Source organism: Arachis duranensis, chromosome 9 (genome assembly GCF_000817695.3).
Source record: "Arachis duranensis cultivar V14167 chromosome 9, aradu.V14167.gnm2.J7QH, whole genome shotgun sequence".
Lineage (NCBI taxonomy): Eukaryota > Viridiplantae > Streptophyta > Magnoliopsida > Fabales > Fabaceae > Arachis > Arachis duranensis.
Window position 1 is genome coordinate 101,920,822 of NC_029780.3, and position 20,590 is coordinate 101,941,411.

The window sequence follows — 20,590 nt, forward strand, 5'->3', positions numbered from 1 at the left end:
TTTTGAGCCACTATGAATGCTACTTTGAGTCGTGTGCAATTTGGTTTATTTCAGGTAGCATTCGAATGGATTTGATAGAATTTGTGTAGAAGAAAAGGAAGAAAGTGGATGATGCTGTCAACCCTAACCTCCTTACACTCCAATGGGCATAAAATGAGCTACAGAGGTCAAATTGATGTGGTTTTAGTGGCATTAAAAAGCTAACTTTCAGAGCTTTCCAACGTTATATAATAATGTATACTTTTTTTCCAAACCACACGGTGTTGGTGGCGCCAAACTTGGGATTCTCCAAGTTTGGCGCTAAGATGAAGCAAAATTGGCATTACATACGGTTGAAGTGGCGCCAAACTTGGGATTTTCCAAGTTTGGCACCAACCTTAATGAACTTGGTGGTCCCCATTCGTCCCAGGGGAGCAGCTCGAGATGGTTTATTTATTTCTGATTAAACTTTATTTTATTTACAAATAGGAGAAAAATATTATTTAGTTTTGGAAAATATATTTACATTAATTAGGATTAGATATAAAAAGGAAAAGAATCAGCCCTTCGGGCTCATCTCTCTTCTCTCTTACCTCATTCTGTAATTTACAGTTTTTCAGAACCCTAGTTTTTTCTCTGAACCATGAGAAACTAAACCTCCATTGTTAAGGTTAGGAGCTCTGTTTACTCTATGGATTAATACTATTACTTTTCTATTTTTGTTCATGTATTAATTTCAATTTCAATAATTGTTTTCGTTCTTTATCTTATGAATCTGGGTGGAACAGAAGTATGACCCTTGTTCAACTTGAGTTGTTGTAAAACTTGGAAAAGCTCTTTGCTTAAACAATAGTTTGAAAACAATTTCTCCTAAATTTCTAATTATCTGGACTTAACGAGATACGTGACATATAATCCTCTTATATTTGGATAATTAGAATTTCTGTGGCATATAAACTAGAATTGAACTTAACCCTCTAATTGGAATCAAGTGACCAAGGAATTGACAGTTGATGAAGGTATAGGAGACTAAAAAGGTCTAAGGAATTAGGGTTTAGTCACATATAGTTTGCCAGAATTGAATCTTTCATGATTAAAATAGTTGGTAAGAAAAGTTAATCCAGAAGATAAATAGCTCTGAAACCTTAACTGTTTTCTCATATATATTTCACAACCCATTTACTGCTTGCTTTCTAATTCTCTGAATTTACTATTTAATGCTATTGAACTCTCAAACATCATTTTCTATTTGTCTAAGTAAGTAAATCACTCAATCATTGTTACTTGATCCATTAATCCTCGTGGGATCGACCCTCATTCACTTGAGGTACTACTTGGTACGACTCGGTGCACTTGCCGGTTAGTTTGTGAGTTATAAATTTCGCACCAAGTTTTTAGCGCTGTTACCAGGGATTGACTGTGATTGACAACTACTCGTTGTTTGATTGCTTAGATTAGATCACTTTTCTTTTAATTAGTTTTATTTTACTATTATTAATTTTTATTTCTCATTTTTTCTTTTCCTTTATTTTTTCTTATTTTTCGTTCCCATTCCCCTTTCCCTTTTTTATATAAATTTCAAAATTTTTATTCCCATTTCCTTATAATTTTCAAAATTTTATTGCTTTAATTATTTAGTTATTTTATTTTACTTCTTTTACACATGTTATCTCATTGGGAATTCTCTGCACTCTGACGTAGAGATTCCCACTTTTCTTTATTTTTTATTTGTTTATAAGTAAGAACAGGGATAAAGAGCCCTTTCTTGATTTTGATCCTAAACCTGAGAGGACCTTCAGACGGCATTTGCAACAAGCTAGACTTTACAAGGCTAGTGAAAATCTCAGTGAGGCCTTTGAAATGAAAGCTGCAGAGTCCACTATGGATCACAATCGTGCTATTAATGTCAAAGTGGCAAATCTGAATGAGAATGAACAACCTTGAAGAGTGCTTGGCTCATACACTACACCCAATGCAGATCTCTATGGGAAAAGCATTGTGGTGCCTGCTATAGCTGCAAACAATTTTGAACTGAAGCCTTAGCTAGTCACTCTTGTGCAACAAAATTGTCAGTATCATGAACTTCCTCAGGAAGACCCAAATCAATTTATTTCTAATTTTCTGCAGATTTGTGATACTGTGAAGATGAATGGAGTGAATCCTGAGGTTTACAAACTCATGCTCTTCCCTTTTGCTGTGAGGGATAGAGCAAAGCCGTGGTTAAATTCTCAACCCAAGGAGAGCCTGGACACTTGGGATAAGGTGGTTACTGGATTTCTGACAAAATTTTTCCACCACAAAAGTTGACTAAGCTAAAGGTGGAGGTTCAGACCTTCAGACAGAAAGATGGTGACACCCTCTATGAAGCTTAGGAGAGATTCAAGCTACTGACCAGACAATGCCCTCCGGACATATTTTTTAAATGGACTCAACTAGATATCTTTTATGAGGGCTTATGTGAAATGTCCAAAATGTGTTTAGATAATTCTGCAGGTGGTTCATTGCACATGAAGAAGACACTAAAGAAGACTGCTGAGCTTATTGAGTTGGTTGCTAACAACTAATATCTCTACTCATCTAACAAAAATCCTATGAACTCTGGGACTCCTCAGAAGAAAGGCATTTTGGAAGTAGAGTCTTTGGATGCTATTCTTGCTCAAAATAAAATTTTGTCTCAGCAGATGATTTTGATTACTCAACAATTGAATGAATGCAGGTTTCAGCTGTTAATACTCAGAATGCACCTCAAGAGGCTCCTTATGACATGACTGGTAGCTTCATGCAAGGTGAGAATTATGATTATACTCAATTTCCTTTTGAACAGGTCAACTACATGGGGAATGCTCCTAGAAATTCCAATAATGATCCATATGCTAAGACCTATAATTAGGGGTCGAGAAATCACCCAAATTTGGGGTGGACAGAGCAACCTCAGAGGCCACAGAATTTTAACATAATTCTCAGGGCGATTTTCAGCAGAATAATTATAATAACTGCCAGTTTCAGTTTCATCAATAACAACCACCTCAGTAGGCGTATTCTCAACCCAGAAGAACACTGATTTGGAACCACTACTGGCTAGTTTTATGCATGAGACTAGAGCTTTACTCAAAAACTTGGAGGTGCAAGTAGGCCAGTTGAGCAAGTAAGTACCTGAGAGGCTCCAAATACACTTCTTGGTGATACAGTAGTGAATCCAAAAGAGGAATGCAAGGCTATCACCTTGATAACTGGACAAGTGGCAAGTACGGAAGCACATGTTACTGAGGATCCGGTTGAAAAAGAAGCTCCAGAGCAGACTAAAGACACAGTAGTACACGTCCCTCCTAGGCATGTAGACAATCCCTTCCCAGTCTATCTTGACACTCATCCTACATTGCCTAAAGCTCCTGAGTACAAGCCCAAGATGCCAAATCCTCAGAGACTTCAAAAGGAGACCAAGGACAAGCAGTTTTTAAAGTTCTTGAAAGTTTTTAGAAAGTTACAAATCAATATTCCTTTTGTTCAACTTTTGGAGCAAATGTCTCTCTATGTTAAATTCATGAAGGAGTTGTTGTCAAAGAAGAATCCTTTAAAGGGAGATAAGACAGTGGTCTTGACTAAGGAATGTAGTGCCATCATTCAGAATAACTTGTCAAGAAAGACGCCAGATCCAAGGAGCTTTCAAATTCCATGCACCATTGGGAGCCCAACCTTTGAGAAAGTGTTATGTGATCTGGGAGCAAGCATCAATTTAATGCCCTTGTCTGTGATGAAGAAGTTGCAAATCCAAGAGGCACAAGCCACAAGGATAGCATTACAGGTGGTAGACAAATCTATAAAGCCTGCATATGGATTAATGGAGAATATCTTGGTCAAAGTGGGTAAGTTCTTCTTACCAGCAGATTTTGTGATTTTTGACATGGGGGAGGATGAGAATGCCTCTATAATTATAGGAAGGCCATTCCTAGCCACTGGGAGAGCTCTAATTGATGTAGAATTGGGTGAATTAGTGCTTAGAGTGCATAATGAGGAACTGGTATTTCATGTCTTCAAAGATATGAATTCAGCAGGTGAAGAGGAGAGGTGCATGCAGACTGAGATTATTAATCCATACCTTCAAGAACCCCCTGATGATGTACAACAGAATCTGTAGCTCAAACCTCCTTTGGTGACAATAAAAAAAAATTCCTCCTGACATCAAACCTAAGTTTGGTGTCAGGAATGCGTCATCCACCAAGGAGGAGGTTTCCAAAAAGAAGAAAGTACCTAGGGGATAGAGAAACAAAAAGATTCACACTGAAGACTTCTCCCCAAGAATGAAGGTGGTATTCACTGCATGCCCAATCCTGCCTCATACAGTGAACTGGATCCTGCCTCTTGAGCATGTAGAGTTGATCCACGAGAGCACAGGAAATAAGTTCACAGTAAGGGGTGAAGAGCTGAGCCCCTACGATCCTTCTCCTTAGAGGAGCTGACCGTCAAGCTAGTGATAGTAAAGAAGCGCTTCTCGGGAGGTAACCCGATGTTTTCATATCCTTAAGTTTGATTTTTATTTTGATTTTTTTATTTTTAATTTTATTAGTTTTTTTTTTAGTTTCTACTATTTTTCCTTAGTTTTACATGTCTTTTGATCATGCAGAATATTAAGAACAGAAACCAATACACTTAGAAGGAATTTTAACTGCCCTGCAGAGTTGATTCGGACTGGCGCCAAACTTGGGATTTCCACGTTTGGCACCACAATTGACATCACTTGGTAGAATTGAGGAAGGGGGTGGTGCCAAACTTGGCTTCTTGGAATTTGGTGCCACCATCAAGCATTATGAGGAGCAATCTCTCTACCAGGGGGCGCCAAACTTGGCCCCCCTGAAGTTTGACTTGAAGAAAAAAGAAATTAAAAAAATTAGGGGTGGCGCCGTTTTTACTCATCTGTGCACTTTTTATGTCCCTCTCTATTTTTAATTTTTCTTTGCTTAAGGACAAATAAACTTTTAAGTTTGGTGTTGTCATTTCACTTGTGGCTTTTCTGTTTATTTTAATGGCACCAAAGGGAGGTGAATCATCTTCACGGAAGAGCACAGCCTGAAGAATGAGATGGCCACTAGGATAATTGAGGCGGTTGAGTTTCTTTCATTCTATATTTTCTTCCATTCTTATTATGTTATATTCCTGTTTTATGCTATTTTACTTGAATGTCTGCATGATCTTTAGTAATTATGAGTCCTAAGTTCTAGTTTAATTCTGTTATTTTGAAATTTCAGTTATTTATCTTTTAATTGAAGAGATGTCTCATGTACCGTTCACTGATCTTGAATCTAAAAAGAAAAAGAAAAGAAGTGATGTATTGCATGAAAAATTGAGTTATGTTTAAGAGTAGTCTTATTTACTTAAATGTGGTTGTATTATCTGTGCTTCTGAATGCATGATATTAATAGTGCACATTTGAATTTGAATCCAAGGATGTTGATGTATGAGGAACAAGAATTTAGAGAACTATTATGAATTCTCTGAAGTAAACAAAAGCTTAATCCTTGAAGCAATAGAAACAGCAAAAGAAAAATAAAAGCAAGGTCCAAGGCTTTGAGCATCAATGACTAGGGAGGTCAGACATGATTAACAGCTCAAAGAGTTATTTTCCTAGTCATATGCTTGTGGTGTGAATGTGTCAAGTATGTCTTGAGACAGAACACTAAGAGTTGAGATCAAATGCAATTAACAGAGTATGCCAAAGGCTTTGAGCACCACTGTCTAGGAGTAGCTGAAAGAAAAATCAGAACTTAAAGAGAGTTTCCCAGTTAAGTGCTTGTGGTGTTTTTGTGTCAAGTAAAGCTTGAGACAAAATATTTAAAGTCACGGCTAGGTTCAAGGTGTAAAGCACCAAAGAAAAGAGAATTAAAGGAAATTTGCTGTGTTCAAGGATTAAACTGAAGTATAAAAGATTAGAGAATTCATAATATTATCCGGATTCAAACTCCGAATGACAATGACATTCCTCTTATTCAAAGGAGAGTGAGATGCCAAAACTATTCAGTATTTCAGTAGGTAAACCCCACTTCAAGAAGATATATAAGCTTAATTGAACTCTCATCTCTCATATAAATTCACATCTTAAGCCGGTATTAGTTTTGGTTGCTTGAAGACAAGCAACAATTCAAGTTTGGTGTTGTGATGCGTGAGCATCTTTTCTATCTTTTCCTAGTGAGTTTCCATTTGAATTTATTGAGTCTAATCAATATTTAAGTATTTTTGAGCCACTATAAATGCTACTTTGAGTTATGTGGAATTTGGTTTATTTCAGGTAGCATTCGGATGGATTTGCCAGGATTTGTGTAGAAGAAAAGAAAGAAAGTGGATGATGCTGTCAACCCTAACCTCCTTGTACTCCAACAAGCATAACTTGAGCTACAGAGATCAAATTGATTTAGTTTTAATGGAATTGAAAAGCTAACCTTCAGAGCTTTCCAACGATATATAATAGTATATACTTTTCTTTCAAACCACACGGCGTCGGCGGCGCCAAACTTGGGATTCTCCAAGTTTGGCGCCATGATCATTGCAAACTCACCAAACACATTGCCTTGGTGGCGCCAAACTTGGATCCCAAGTTTGGAGCCTAGATGAAGAAAAAGTGGCATTGCATACGGTTGAAGTGGCACCAAACTTGGAATTTTCCAAGTTTGGCGCCAACCTTAATGAACTTGGTGGTCCCTATTCGTCCCAGGGGAGCACAGCTCGAGATGATTTATTTATTTCTGATTAAACTTTATTTTATTTACAAATAGAAAAATATATTATTTAGTTTTAGAAAATATATTTACATTAATTAGGATTAGATATAAAAAAGAAAAGAATTAGCCCTTCGGGCTCATCTCTATTCTTTCTTACCTCATTCCACAATTTACAGTTTTTCAGAACTCTAGATTTCTCTCTGAACCATGAGCAACTAAACCTCCACTGTTAAGGTTAGGAGCTTTGATTATTCTATGGATTAATACTATTACTTTTTCTATTTTAATTCATGTATTGATTTCAAATTGTTTTCGTTCTTTATCTTATGAATCTGGTGGAAATGAAGTACGACCCTTGTTCTAATTGAGTTCTTGTAAAACTTGGAAAAGCTCTTTGCTTGAACAACAGCTTGAAAACAATTTCTCCTAAATTTCTAATTATCCGGTCTTAATGGGATACGTGACATATAATCATTTATATTTGGATAATTAGGATTTCTGTGGCATATAAACTAGAATTGAACTTAACCCTCTAATTGGAATCAAGTGACCAAGGAATTGGTGGTTGATGAAGGTTAGAGGAGACTAAAATGGTCTAAGGAATTAGAGTTTAGTCACATATAGTTTACCATGAATTGAATCTTGCAAGATTAAAATAGTTGGAAAGAAAAGTTAATCCAGAAGATAAATAACTCCGAAACCTTAACTGTTTTCTCATATATATTTCACAACCCATTTACTGCTTGCTTTCTAATTCTCTGAATTTACTATTGAATGCTATTGAACTTTCAAACATCATTTTCTGTTTGTCTGACTAAGTAAATCACTCAATTATTGTTGTTTGATTCATCAATCCTCGTGTGATCGACCCTCATTCACTTGAGGTACTACTTGGTACGACCCGCTGCACTTGTCGGTTAGTTTGTGGGTTATAAATTCCGTACCACCTACCAAACTGTTTTCAATTCTCAAAAATCATTGATAAATCCAATAAACCATATCCATTACCAAAACATTTATAAATCTGAAAGCTAACCAGGTTCAATATCAGAATCATTTCTTACTTTATATGTATAAATCAAACTTTTCAATACAAAACTCTTCTCTCGATATTTGCAAATATGTAATCAAATCTTTTTTCAACATATAATCACTTCTCAAAATAAGCCTGTAAATCGGATTTCTAGTAAAAAAATCGTTTCTTAATATAAATCAGATTTTTAGAATAAAAATCACTTTTGGTATATTTTTGCTAAAATTCGGATAGAACCTCCCCTAAAATTAGACCTCACATCCCTTACGGGTTCCCTCTCTTTTATAATTTCTCAATTTATCTTGATTCAAACCAGCAATCAATCCAAAATTAACCACGTCAAGTATTAAATCAGTCAAGTAAACAACTTCATCCATTCCGCACAACTGAGACCAATATAATATTCTCAATTCGTACATCATTTAACCAAAATATAACATAACGTACTCACAGCCACAACTCCGGCAATTCTTTATCACAACCAGCTAAATACAGAGTTTTCCAGCATTCTCAAACATTTAAGAAATCAAACACATGTTCATAATAGTTCATCAGCTACCTACCAAGTTTTCAAGCATACCCTTATCATCATCAAATCACATAACCAATAAAAATCATCGTCCTCAAACACAACCACAAATCAATCTTATCACAATCAATCATATTTGCTATTACCAATAATTCTAACTTTCATCAATTAGCCATACAGAACATTTATAAGTTATTTGCAATTACTCAAAAAAAATTTTGGGCATTCTTAATTTAAAAGCTTTCATTTTAAAAATGAACTCCTAACCTCGATATCGTAACTCGTGAAAATCATTGACCACGACAGCTCCGTTAGCAGTTTCAACACTCGCTTCCACGGCAGCAGCAGTAGTGGTTCTGGGTAGCTTCAGTGCTAGCTCCCGGTGGTTGAGGACTCCATCAGCTTGAGAAACCCAGAAACAGAGGCAGAGCATAGCCCTTTTTTCCCAAATCCCCAGTAGCAGCTTCCCTGTTTTCTTTTCCATTTATGTTCCTTTTCACGGCGGACCTTGACAACGGCGGCACGACTCAAAACAGAACTAAATTGAGTGCTAGTACGAGTAGCGACCATCGGTGACGGCGGTGCAGGCTCCATCACTGCGACCGTGAAGCACGACAGCAGCGTCTTCCCTCTCTTCAACAACGTTCTTCTCTCCGTCAACCTTCCTCCATCCACGAGCTTCTCTCAAGTGAGCTGGCAAGAACGACGGTAACACGAGCTTGAGCGACGGCCCCATCATCGGCAGTGGCGGCGCCTAGCGCGGTGACGAGTTTGACGACAACGGCAAGAGGAGAGCTTGGCGGGTCAGAGATTTAAAATCGATGGCACACAGTGAGAAGAAGCTCGACGGGTCAGCGGCGGTGGCATCCCTCTTCGCCGGCAACGCCCCTTTCCCTTTCTTCTTCTTCTTCTTCCTCGTTGTGCTCAGCCTTTCTCTCTTCTCTCTCTGCATTTCTCTCCCTCTGATTTCTTTTCTTTTCTTTCCTTTGTGTTTGCTGAAGTAGTGTGTCATGTGTATATGGGGAGAGGGGTTGGCGGTGGGTGAGTGAGGAAGAAGTGGGCGTGGTTGACTGAGGTGTGAACATGTGTAAAAGGGGTTTATGTGTGTGTATTTTAGAAAATAGGATTAGGATTAGTGAATTAGGAATTAGGATTTAGAATTGGGAATTCAGGGTTTGAGTAGAGTTTTAATTTGAAACCAAATTTAATCAATATAATTAATTTTAAGAATACTATTTTTTATTTTCAAATTACAAATTATTTTTAATTAAATACATTAATTTATAATTTAAAGATAAATAAATAATTTTTTTTGTTCATAAAATTAATCAAAACATTCAATTATGTAATTTAAATTATATATAAAACTCTTTTATCTCCAATTACTAGAAATTTGAATTTTAATTAAGCAAGAACCATTAATTTTAGTAAATAAAAAATATCTAATTATAATTGAAATTTATATAAAACCGAATTAATTTAAAACTTGAAGTCTCATAACCTTTCTAAAATTAAAACCATATATATAAATATAAATAATTTATTATTTATTTTCAAAAAATCTGGAGTCTTTCATCTCCTGAATCTATCAGATGTATGCCATTCAATACATTCAAATGAAAATAGGAAAATAGTGGCGCTCCAAATCACAAATGTTGACGGATGTCTACCGGAATCACTTTAGGCTCAATATGATCAACACCATATGCCTCCCAAATAGACTGGACACAATATATAAAATGCAAAGGATTATTCACCAAAGAAACACAACATTCATTGTAATTCATACGAAAATCATGATTTAAATTTGTTAATAATGTACTTGCCATTCTTGCATCTCATCTAAAACCTCCTGAAGTGAGCAACAGGGTGAAATCTACACAGTCGATTAGCATGCTCACAGTTATGCCACCTGACATGATTCTTTTGGTTAGTAAACTTTATGACTAAAAATTTTAGTACAATATACAAGAGTCAGAAAAATGGTGACTAAATATTACATGTTAGTAAGCGCAAAATGATGTAGGCACCAAGAATCGGAGCGAGAAACGGTAGATGCTAAGCCCAGCTTAGCAATGACGTCAGTTGACCATCGATCTCTTTACAATCAAAACGAGAAGCCTTACATAGCGCTCTGTATAGGTGCACCAAGCATGCAAAACTCCAACTAATAATCTCTTTGATCTTAGCAAAGTTGTGGAGCAACGACAGAAATTTACAATGCATGTTGTCCCAGACGTGTCTCCAAATAAGATTGTCCCAAATAACAACATGATATGATACTTCACGTACCTCTCTATACTAAGTTGATCATTCAACTGCAGCCGCTCTTTAAGGTCTCGAAGCCACGTTAACTTGATGAAACTTTCTCTATAATCTGCCTTCTAGCCTCTAATGTCTCATAATTACTCATGGTTACACCGATCATCAGAAGACTGTCTGTCAGAAGGCCAAGAATGAGTGACACATTGTCTAAGGTGATGACACACTCACCAATTGGGAGATAGAAACTATGTGTCTCTAAGTACCACTTCTCAACCAGAGTTATAACTCAAATTTATGCTACGTGATAAAAGCCAGTATCACGTAAAAAAGGATCCACAATTAAAAGTTATATGTATTCGGTGGAAGTAGATGGTTACAGGTCAACACTCATGAACCCTACAAAACATAGACAAATATTAACACTTCAATCAAAGTAAAACAACGAATAATAAATTAAAAAAAATATTAATTATTAACATTAAGATTACACTAAATTTGCAATTCATATTAAATTTACACAAAAATATTAATATTAACATTAGATTTAATTTAAACTTACTTACATACTAGTAATAATATTAAATTTCCAAAATAATATTAATATTAACTTTACAAGTTAAGATATTAATTACCATTAACTCATTTCATTTCATTATTGAAAATATCTTTAAAAAAATATTCTATTATATTTCTAAAACACATATTAACAAATATAATTAATAAATAAATAAATTTAACCAAAAAATACATACATACATACAGAAGTTGTCAAATTTGCGAGTCTGAATAAATTCATGGGACTGACGTAGACTCGACTCGCGAATTAACTCGTAAACTCATACGAGTTTACTTAAACATAAAATGCACAACTAAAAGTTCTAATAAACTAAAACTGAAATCTTTCAATGTTTTTATTTTTCCTGGCATCAATATCATTTTCACCATGTTCGTCAGAAATATCATTTCTTTTAAGTTTGACATGACCAACAGGATCATAATAATTCACATGTTCATAATTCTATAAATTGTAAAATTACTAATAGTCTTCAACCATCAATCATAATTTTGTAAACTGTAAAATCAAAATTATAAGTTATAATATTAAGATTGTAGTCTGTAAAATCTAAGTGACTAAATCCTAATATGTAATATCTTAAAGCAATAAAATTTTTTAAAATAAAATTACCTGAATGCAATGACGCCCAACGCAAGTGAGGAGAACGATGTCCAGGAAACCAGCTATGACTGAGAATGATGGCAGAAATAGCATGAAACAAAGACAACAAAAAAGAGCTAGACATCATGCAAAAGCCAGAGCATCATATTCACAATGACACAAACCAGAGCAGAGGTAGGAGTTCATAGAAGAAGCATGAAAACTAGCGATGGCGGCAACGCGGTGGAGTTGCGGATAATTGAAGCACGAATCAATGCAGACTAGAGAGCAACATAGGCAGAGACCCAAGGACAATGGTGCATAGCAAAACAGACGTAAGAGAAGTAGGCAAACAGCGGTAGCGCAGTGGAACAGTGGCAATGCAAAACAATGAGAGAGTGAGACTTGAGAGAAACAGCGCAAAGTGAGCGAGGGGCGAGTCTGAGTTCTTTGGTGGTGTAACTGTACCCTAGAGAAAATATTTTTTTTGTCTAAATGATGCCGTTTCGGACAAAGGAGGGAAAAAATGCAAACTCGTTAACTCAGTTATGGGCTCGTGAGTTTGACCGAATCCAGCCAAGTCTAGCAAAATGTATTCAAGATCAATTTATGTCTGAGTCAATTTTATTCTACTATCTAAACTCGTACAAATTTATGAATTAATTTGTGAATTTGAAAACAATATACATATATACTAATATTTATTACTAACAACAACTAGAAAATTGATAATCTATCTATTCTATCGTATAAAAATTGAATTTTTGCACTTAATGATAAAACTGACGTGGCATACTTCTGAGAGTGTTTTCTGATTTATTTCTTTTAACTCATTAAATACAATTCATTACATGGATTAATTATTTGAACTAATTGATTTGATTAGACTTTTAAGTGTCATACAATTTAATATTATGTATATCAATTAATTAAATATAATTGTTAGAGTATAACTAAGATCAATTAGATCAATTAGTATTATTCAACATATCTGAATATCTAATATAGGATATTATGTCTTTATTATTTCGATTCTCTTATCACCTATAAATACCCTTCTATATTGTATCTTTCTACACAACTTGAATACTCACAGACCTATTTTCTATTGCTCACTCTTCCCTTTATAACATGGTATCAGAGCCATGGTATCCTCCTTGAGGAGGATAAGTTGATTTTCTTTTGGTGAAATCATCGTATTATTCATATTTTTCTTTCATGCCATGATCTTTTCCTTCTCTTTTGTCAATACTTTAATGCTTTTCTGACCTCACTGAACTCATCCACTAGTTACTTATTCTCATGCAGAAACCATATGTTTTTCATCACCTTCCGATAGTTTGTCATCTTTTCGCACTTTGTCACTTTTCAGCAGTTTTTCGGTAATTTGCTATCTTTTCAGTAGTTTTTCGGCAGCTGGCCACTCTTATGGTAGTTCTGTCTACGTTCTCTTCCAATAATTTGATCTGCGTTTCCTTCTGACAGTTTCGTCTACTCTTTCTTCCAGCAGTTTCATCTGCGTTTTCTTCTAACAGTTTCGTCTACAGTTTCGTCTACTCTTTCTTCCAGCAGTTTCATCTGCGTTTCCTTCTGACAGTTTCGTCTACTCTTTCTTCCAGCAATTTCATCTGCGTTTTCTTCTGATAGTTCCATCTGTGCTTCCAACAGTTTCATAACAGGTTGAGGATGTACATTGCAATAATAGGCTTCAAACTAATTGATCTCAGTGTGAAAGTTGTAGAATGATTGGAAATTGGTCACCATTCACTTATTTATTTATTTATTTATTTATTTTTTAGATTAAGAAACATGGACCAACTTACTTTCCAATCTCAATGCTTATTTTTCTCACACAAATCGTAATTCTTTCTAATTGATTATGGGTTCCTTCTTCTCATATTCAATACGAAGTACATTCAATTCTATGTTTGGTCTCAACAGCATAACAATATCAGGGACCAAATATTCTGCAGATAGTTAAGTACTTTGGGAAAAAGGATTTCCAGTAGCTAGAGTGTGGCTGTGCTTGCTTGCGGAGCTATTACCAGTGAAAAATTTTGCCCTATTCAGGTGTGATCTTAATGTTCCTTTAGTTACATTTATAGATTGTAGACAACTTGTCTTTCTAGTCAAAAGAAATGTACATGTTAACCGTCTCAATGATACTTGGTCTATATAGCCAACCCTACCTAGTTGGATAAGGATTTGTTGTTGCTGCTAATTTACCATTGCCATTGGTTATGAAACGATGATGCTTTATTCTATATTTATTTATTATATTTATTTATTCATTATACTTGAAGTGTTTGTATATTATGTTATGTCAAATCATAGAAAATCATCTTCTTTATAGAAGGATTATAGAAATACGAACTACTAGAAAACATGAAATATTAGCCTAAAATAAAGAAAATATTTTTAATCATAGAACTTCCTAAAAATAAACTAAACTAACAAGGAAAGAATATCACAAGTAATCCTATTTATCGAAAAGGTTCATGAAAGAAATTAGAGAATCTAATTAGATTTAATGCCCTTTTTGACATCCAATCAACACTCCCATCAAGTTGGCTTTAAGATATTCTTCATTGACTGCTTGCTTTTTATGCTATCAAAATTCTTCTTAATAATCCTTTGGTTAGAACATGAACATCTACTGATTGTTCTGTGATAGGGATGTACGAGATGTAAATTTGTTTGTCGGTGATGTTTAACACCAGCAGCTGAATTTCATTGGCACCCGAATTGAGTAGATTACTCTTTTACAGTTTGATTTGATACTGGAAAGAACGAGCAAAATCGAACAATTGTTTAGCTATATGTTTTATTATATCTTGTCACTCATGTTACCTCTTTTACAATTGGAAACAAATTTCATTTTAAATTGAAGCAAATTTCATTTAGAATTGAAGTTCTAAAATCAAATGTTCATTGTATGTTGATTCCAATTTTCTTTCATATACATTATGCATAGCATGGTTTTACGAGAAAGTGATGTTTGACTAGTCAGAGCATGGAGTTCAGTTAACAGGATAGGCATTAGCCTATGGAGCTAGATCCAAAATTCTAAATAACTGGAGCAAAGAAAGGGTGGTTAATATGTTGTGAGTTCTTAGACAAGTGAAGCAACCAAACATATCAATTGCAGTGTCTTTGTTCAGGTCAAGTATTTTGAGTCTTATTTAAGCAATATTTCACCGTTAAGTATTTTTTACAATGAATCAACTTATAGGGAAGTAACTAACACAAAAGTTAACAATATCTAGCTCCATTTTGTTAAAAGTTACTTTGGGTATAGTTGTATAGACAATTAATTTGGAAGAGGATTTTTAAAGGAAATATTAGCCTAGAATAAAGGAAATATTTTTAATCATAGAACTTCCTAAAAATAAACTAAACTAACAAGGAAAGAATATCACAAGTAATCCTATTTATCGAAAAGGTTCATGAAAGAAATTAGAGAATCTAATTCGATTTGATGCCCTTCTTGACATCCAATCAACACTCCCCTCAAGTTGGCTTTAAGATATTCTTCACTGACTGCTTGCTTTTTATGCTATCAAAATTCTTCTTAATAATCCTTTGGTTAGAACATGAACATCTACTGATTGTTCTGTGTGATAGGGATGTACGAGATGTAAATTTGTTTGTCGGTGATGTTTAACACCAGCAGCTGAATTCCATTGGCACCCGAATTGAGTAGATTATTCTTTTACAGTTTGATTTGATACTGGAAAGAACGAGTAAAATCGAACAATTGTTTAGCTATATGTTTTATTATATCTTGTCACTCATGTTACCTCTTTTACAATTGGAAACAAATTTCATTTTAAAATTGAAGCAAATTTCATTTAGAATTGAAGTTCTAAAATCAAATGTTCATTGTATGTTGATTCCAATTTTCTTTCATATAGATTATGCATAGCATGGTTTTACGAGAAAGTGATGTTTGACTAGTCAGAGCATGGAGTAACTAGAGCAAAGAAAGGGTGGTGAATATATTGTGAGTTCTTAGACAAGTGAAGCAACCAAACATATCAGTTGTAGTGTCTTTGTTCAGGTCAAGTATTTTGAGTCTTATTTAAGCAATATTTCACCGTTAAGTTTTTTTTACAGTGAATCAACGTATAGGAAAGTAACCAACACAAAAGTTACGGTATCTAGCTCCATTTTGTTAAAAGTTACTTTGGATATAGTTGTATAGACAATTAATTTGGAAGAGAATTTTCAAAAGAGCTGGTATTGAAACAAGCTTTATTTGCAGTAAAGGGAAAAATAGGAAGAACTGTTCAAATCAATACTTGGAGGCCTTTCTACAAACATGATTTATCTGAAGCTTTAAGAACTTTTCTTTTTCTTTTCAGGGGCTCTTTCCACTCATAATAGAATAGAGAAGGTAAAAGACATTTGCTGAAGAAATGTTTGAACCTGACATTATTTTTTTCTAGAAAAATGTAAAATGTATACAGGCTGTGAATGATTGAGAAATGTGGGAGGAGATGAAAACGGGTGAACACTTGTTAATCCATTGTAAATTAAGGTTCATTCTTTTAGCTGTGTTTCTGGCATTACAAGGAAAAGTGGACGCTGATTGAGAATTGAGATTTGTCAGTGATTCCCGAGATTGAAGATAGCTGAAAGCCTGAAAGAATGAATAAATATGATGGATTCGAAGAATGAAGACAGCTGACTGTTTCCGTACAAGACCGTACCGTTTGATAGTTGTAAAGGTGCTGATTGAAATTGTGAAGTTAATGAAAATTGGTACTCTCTTGGAACTGTTGATAATCCTAGGTATATTGTAAGGATGGGATTAAATGCAGAATCATCTAAGAGTCATCTAAGTGGTGTGAAATATATGGTGGCTGCAAATAGGTTTGGTATAAAATGGTTATAAGATAAAAAAAAATTACTGAAATATAATTTTTGTAAAGTACTCCATATTGGTACAAAATTACTGTGTAATTTAAAAAAAATATTGCTCTGTTAAGCTATTTTACTTTTATTCTTTCAAAAGTATATTCATCACAAAAATTCTGCATGAATAATTTACATCCAGTGAAAAATTTTTAATGAAATAATGTAAAAAAATTTTTTATTCAAGACAGATGTACAAACTTTTTTTAATAATAAACATATTTAAATTATTTTACTTTTATTCTTTGAAAATTCGCAACAATGATTTACATCTAATAAAAATTTTTTAATGAAGTTGCTGTTTGAAATGAGTGGAAGTTTTTTTATATCAACTGACAGATTGTACAGGAGAGTTTCTTTTTATAACAAACTTCTTTTATCAGGATAATATTAAAACTTATCATTATACATATCATGTTATATATATGTTACCTGTAACAAATTGAGGATAGTTAATGGCTTTGGTCATTTGTCTAATTGTAGTTGATCGGACTACTCGTGTATTTATAGTTAATCCGTAACTCTACCTGTGCTTGACAATGGAGTTGGGATAGGAGTTGTATCAGTGGATATGGCAACTTATTTTTTTTGCCAAATCATCTCCCGATAAGTTGCACGTCTTCTAGTTAGGTGTTATTGTCTCTCATATTCCGTCTTCGCCTATCATATTCTGCCCAAGTGGGTTGACGTTGCCGAATGTTGATTTATTGATTTTTTCATTTCTATTTGTCTATCAGAACATAAAGTAAGAAGACGAAAAGAAAAAAAATTAAAAGTGGAGCAGTTTTTATAATCTTACTTTACGATTGAAAGTGAGCAGTTTTTTAAATTTCTCTCACGATTGAAAATGAAGCAGTTACATAATTTTCTCGTGGGTTAATGCAGAATTTACAAAATGTGAATACGTGACTGAATACGTAATTTTATATTATAAAGATAAGGGTAAAATAGAAAAAAAAGTTGGACACTAAACTTCTCTATGCCCTTTATATATTGTTATAGATATAGATAGACTCTTTATTATTTGTCAAGTATTTAATTTTTTAAATTTTCTTCTCATTTAAATTAAACCAAACTAAATTTTTTCAAAACTAAGAGTTTTGATCCTAGCATATTTCTAAATTAAAAGTACAAAAACGATTCAAAAGTATATATTTTTTTCAAATTAAAAGCACACAATGAATTTCCGTTTATTTTTTTTCTCCAATTTCATTTTCTAAATTTAATCTCATTTTTTGTCCAAAAACAAATCCAAAATATCCCCCTTAAAATCAAATTTTCAGTTATATTAAAATAAACAGATACCACTGTTTTTTAATAAATCAGTTTTATTTTTAGGATAAAACATTTAAAATCTCGTTTTTACTCTAAAAAATGACGCCGTTTTGTGTTAAAAAAAAAAACCGTTTGCAACAAAGCAGTTAGCACCCCCACCCCCCCAAAAAATCATTCGGAAACTCAACACCAAACCAAAACCCTAGCCCTACGTTCCTTGCCGCCGCCGTCCCTAGGTTCTCGGCGCCTCCACTTCTTCCTCTTCCCCTGTTCGGAACCCAGGTAGCTCGGCACGTCGCCCCATCCTCGTTGGTTTCTCTGTTCGTGGCTTGGACCAGCTCGCCGTCGTCTCGCCGCTTGCCGTCCGTGTCTCCGTGGAAGGTTAGTGGCCCTGCTTTCACTTTTTCGCCTCCGCTTCTTCCTTTTAATTTTTCTCTGGTTACTGATGGCTGAATGCTCGGTTCTTCTTCTTCCTTTTAATTTCTGAAATCTTTGTTCAAATGTTCTTGTAATGTTTGTTGCTGTGTTGTAATTGCTGGGTTGTTGAATGATTAACTTCTTAATCAGCTCTTTAACAGCCACTCGCTGGTGATTTCCCCCACTTCTCTCACCTTTTACTTACTCATTCTGTTCTTCAAACACCAAATTTTGACATATATGATATATTCCCTTTAAATTAAAATAAAATTTCAATTAAACTAAAATAAAAGTAGATTTTGTAGTTGACTTTATAAGACAGTCACTTGTACATCTTATTTCTATGCAAAGTAAAAGATAATTTAATAAATCTGTTTTAAGATAAAATTAATATAAATTCTAACCAAAAGATTTTATCCTTTTAGTTTAATTTATTATGATTATCTTATCATATCTTTATCTTTTGTTGCATGTTCGAACAATTTAAAGATAAGAGAACTTTTATATATATACACACCATAAGCTAAGAAAATCTATAATTTTCAACTGTTGATTGTTGATCATCTTCTTTTTCTTCTGTCTCCTTCTTTAACAATACAAGTGGTGCATAGTTTTTCTACTTCTTTTTCTTAACTATGGAACATATGGAGAATCAAGAAGACTGTGTAAATGATTTGCCACCACTTCCTAGGTCATACGAAGAATTTTGTAAAAGCATTCCATTAGAACAAGATGATACTTTTTATGATGTTGATGTGTCTCGTGAACTAATTTCTGCAAGCGAAGAATTATTTGAAGATAATCAATATCCATTACTAGACGACTTTCTTAGTCCACAGTCTATTACTGAATTTTTTCAGTTAAATCCACTGTATGCAAAAGTTTTTCTACCTGATGATATGTTTCAACAACTATTTTCTAAAAGAATTTCATCAAAAGAGCTTAGTGATGTTCCTAATGACCCATCAACGACCAATGTTGCTCCAAATAACAAGGTTTATAAGTTACATTTTATTGTGTTCATTTATTTTTTCCAGTGCATTCATTCATCTCTTAGTTTCTTAAAATTTTATGTTCTTGACAGGTTATATGAGGAAGAGGAGAAGATAGAAGTAATGCAAAAATTGGAATCGATTCTTAGAAAACTCATGTCATTGCAAAAATACTTTTTTAAATAGCATTTTTTATTTTTTTCTATTATAGCTTTTTAATAACTTTTTTATGTTATTATTAATAGCTTATCTAGCCAATAGTTTGTGCTAATAATAAATGGAATACAATTGTATTTTTTTGTTAAATGAATATGTTATTTGTTTCCTACTCTGTGTTGTTCTTTTTTTCTTACTATTTTTTTTCAAGGGCAAAATGCGTATATAATTGGAGGTTAAATTGGGTAATGTTACACATATCTACCAAAACGAAAAACGTTACAAGGATTTACAAAGTATTTTGATATAATTCATATTCGAATTATAAAATTTAATACTAATTTAAAGTAGTGCAATTTAAATTATGTATGGACGAATTATTTTAGTAATTCGAATGAGGGTAAATTGAACTACATGCATGTGAATAGAGCTCTAATTTAAATTGGTCTCATTAGACCAATTGATCTCATTTGAATTATTAATGAATGTCCTATAAATATATTTTGAATTTAGCTTTTTTTTTAATGCGTGTACTATAAAATATATATTTTTTAATTTTTAAATTATTAATTTTTTAATAAATTTATTTATATTATATCACAAAAAATATTTTATTTCATGTAAAATAATTAAAAAAATAATTTAAAAAATATTAAAAATCCTATAAAAATTTGTAATGTTCTAATGATTTGGGTAAATATAACTTAAATTTTAAATAAAATACGGCTCATTCTTCAACGCTCCTTGTTAAGTATGGAGTGCTGCACACTTTATGAATTCATTAAATCTAAACTCTTCATTTGTTATATTTTATTTGAATGGTTTGGATTTAAAAAGGTAACATTTTAATCAGGTTAACCATTTTTTACAAGTTTTAGAATTTTTTTATAAGTCTCAGATATTAGGCTGAAATTCAAAATAAAAAAATAGTATATAAATATTAAAAACAACATATCTGTAAAAAAATTATTAGACTTTAGAATTAAAATAAATAATACGTAAAAAATAAGTTAAAAATTCATGTACTAAATCTAGAAAAAAAATTTAAATAATATTAAAATTTAAATAAATTTTGTTTTGTGTGAAATAAAATTATAATATTGAATATAAATACAATGATAAAAAATTGTGTTATATATATATATATATTTTATGTATATA

The 20,590-nt window shown here is 33.3% G+C and overlaps 1 protein-coding gene and 1 non-coding gene across 2 annotated transcripts in view; one reads left to right on the forward strand and one right to left on the reverse strand.

Annotated features, from left to right (window-relative positions):
* Positions 1 to 2,288: 2,288 nt before the first annotated feature.
* On the reverse strand, positions 2,289 to 2,397 carry LOC127742242 (small nucleolar RNA R71). Its single transcript, XR_008003430.1, has one exon. It is a non-coding gene; the product is annotated as a small nucleolar RNA R71 (small nucleolar RNA).
* A 13,951-nt stretch (positions 2,398 to 16,348) lies between these two features.
* The window catches only part of LOC107466502 (uncharacterized), a 31,493-nt gene continuing 27,251 nt past the window's right edge, over positions 16,349 to 20,590 (forward strand). Inside the window, exons 1-3 of the mRNA XM_052254354.1 lie at positions 16,349 to 16,466; positions 17,327 to 17,334; positions 18,015 to 18,245. Of these exons, the coding sequence (XP_052110314.1) occupies positions 16,349 to 16,466; positions 17,327 to 17,334; positions 18,015 to 18,245 (357 nt within the window). The remainder of the gene's footprint in view (positions 16,467 to 17,326; positions 17,335 to 18,014; positions 18,246 to 20,590) is intronic.